Here is a 647-nt window from a genome sequence, read left to right as displayed (position 1 = left end):
AAAACCTCTGCAAATAAAAGCATTCAGTTTAAACCGTTTATTTCGAGGTCACGGCAGAGGGCTAAACACGGTTAGCCCAGACGTCCCTTTCTTTAGCTACCTCTTTCAGCTCCTCCAGGGGGCGGGGGGGCAACTAGATGCTACCAGGCCAGATGGGATATGTAAGGCCTCCAGCATGCTCTGGGTCAGCCCTGGGCTTCCATCCAGTTGCCCAGAAAACCCCTAAAGAGAGGGTCGAACCTCAACTGGCTCCTTTTAACAGAAAACAGCAGCAGTTTCTCTAACGGTGAGTCCAGCCACCCTGTGGAGGACGCTAATACTCCTTCTAACTGTTCTGTAATTTGTGCGTACCGACCCTTTAAACTTAATCTGTGTGTCCACAGGTTCATTCTGACTCCTCACCACGTCCTTGCGGTCCAGGTTGTCCAACACCGTGCTGAGCAGCTGGGCGCAGCCCTCGTGATCGGGTTTACTCGAGTGGTCGTCCAGCTGCCCGCTCAGCTGGTCGGTAACAAGTGGCAGAAGCACGTCCCGACAATCTGTGGAGCACAGAAAGACTCACTGGATCACACAGCACATTTCCTCCTAATGGAACTGACCTGACAAACTCGTATGTTGGTGTAATGCGGAGCAGAGTGCCCCCCCCC

At 53.2% G+C, this 647-nt stretch overlaps 1 protein-coding gene across 1 annotated transcript in view; it reads right to left on the bottom strand.

Moving 5' to 3' along the window:
• dock5 (dedicator of cytokinesis 5) overlaps positions 1–647 on the bottom strand; it is a 39443-nt gene that overhangs the window by 14044 nt on the left and 24752 nt on the right. The window contains exon 22 of the mRNA XM_035658164.1: positions 403–557. Coding sequence (XP_035514057.1) covers positions 403–557 — 155 coding nt within the window. The remainder of the gene's footprint in view (positions 1–402; positions 558–647) is intronic.

This window comes from Morone saxatilis, unplaced genomic scaffold (assembly GCF_004916995.1).
Source record: "Morone saxatilis isolate NCDOM2014 unplaced genomic scaffold, NCSU_SB_2.0 Contig16, whole genome shotgun sequence".
Taxonomy (NCBI): Eukaryota; Metazoa; Chordata; class Actinopteri; family Moronidae; genus Morone; species Morone saxatilis.
Note: the sequence above shows the minus strand (reverse complement) of the source record. Positions and strands in the feature narration are given on the sequence as shown.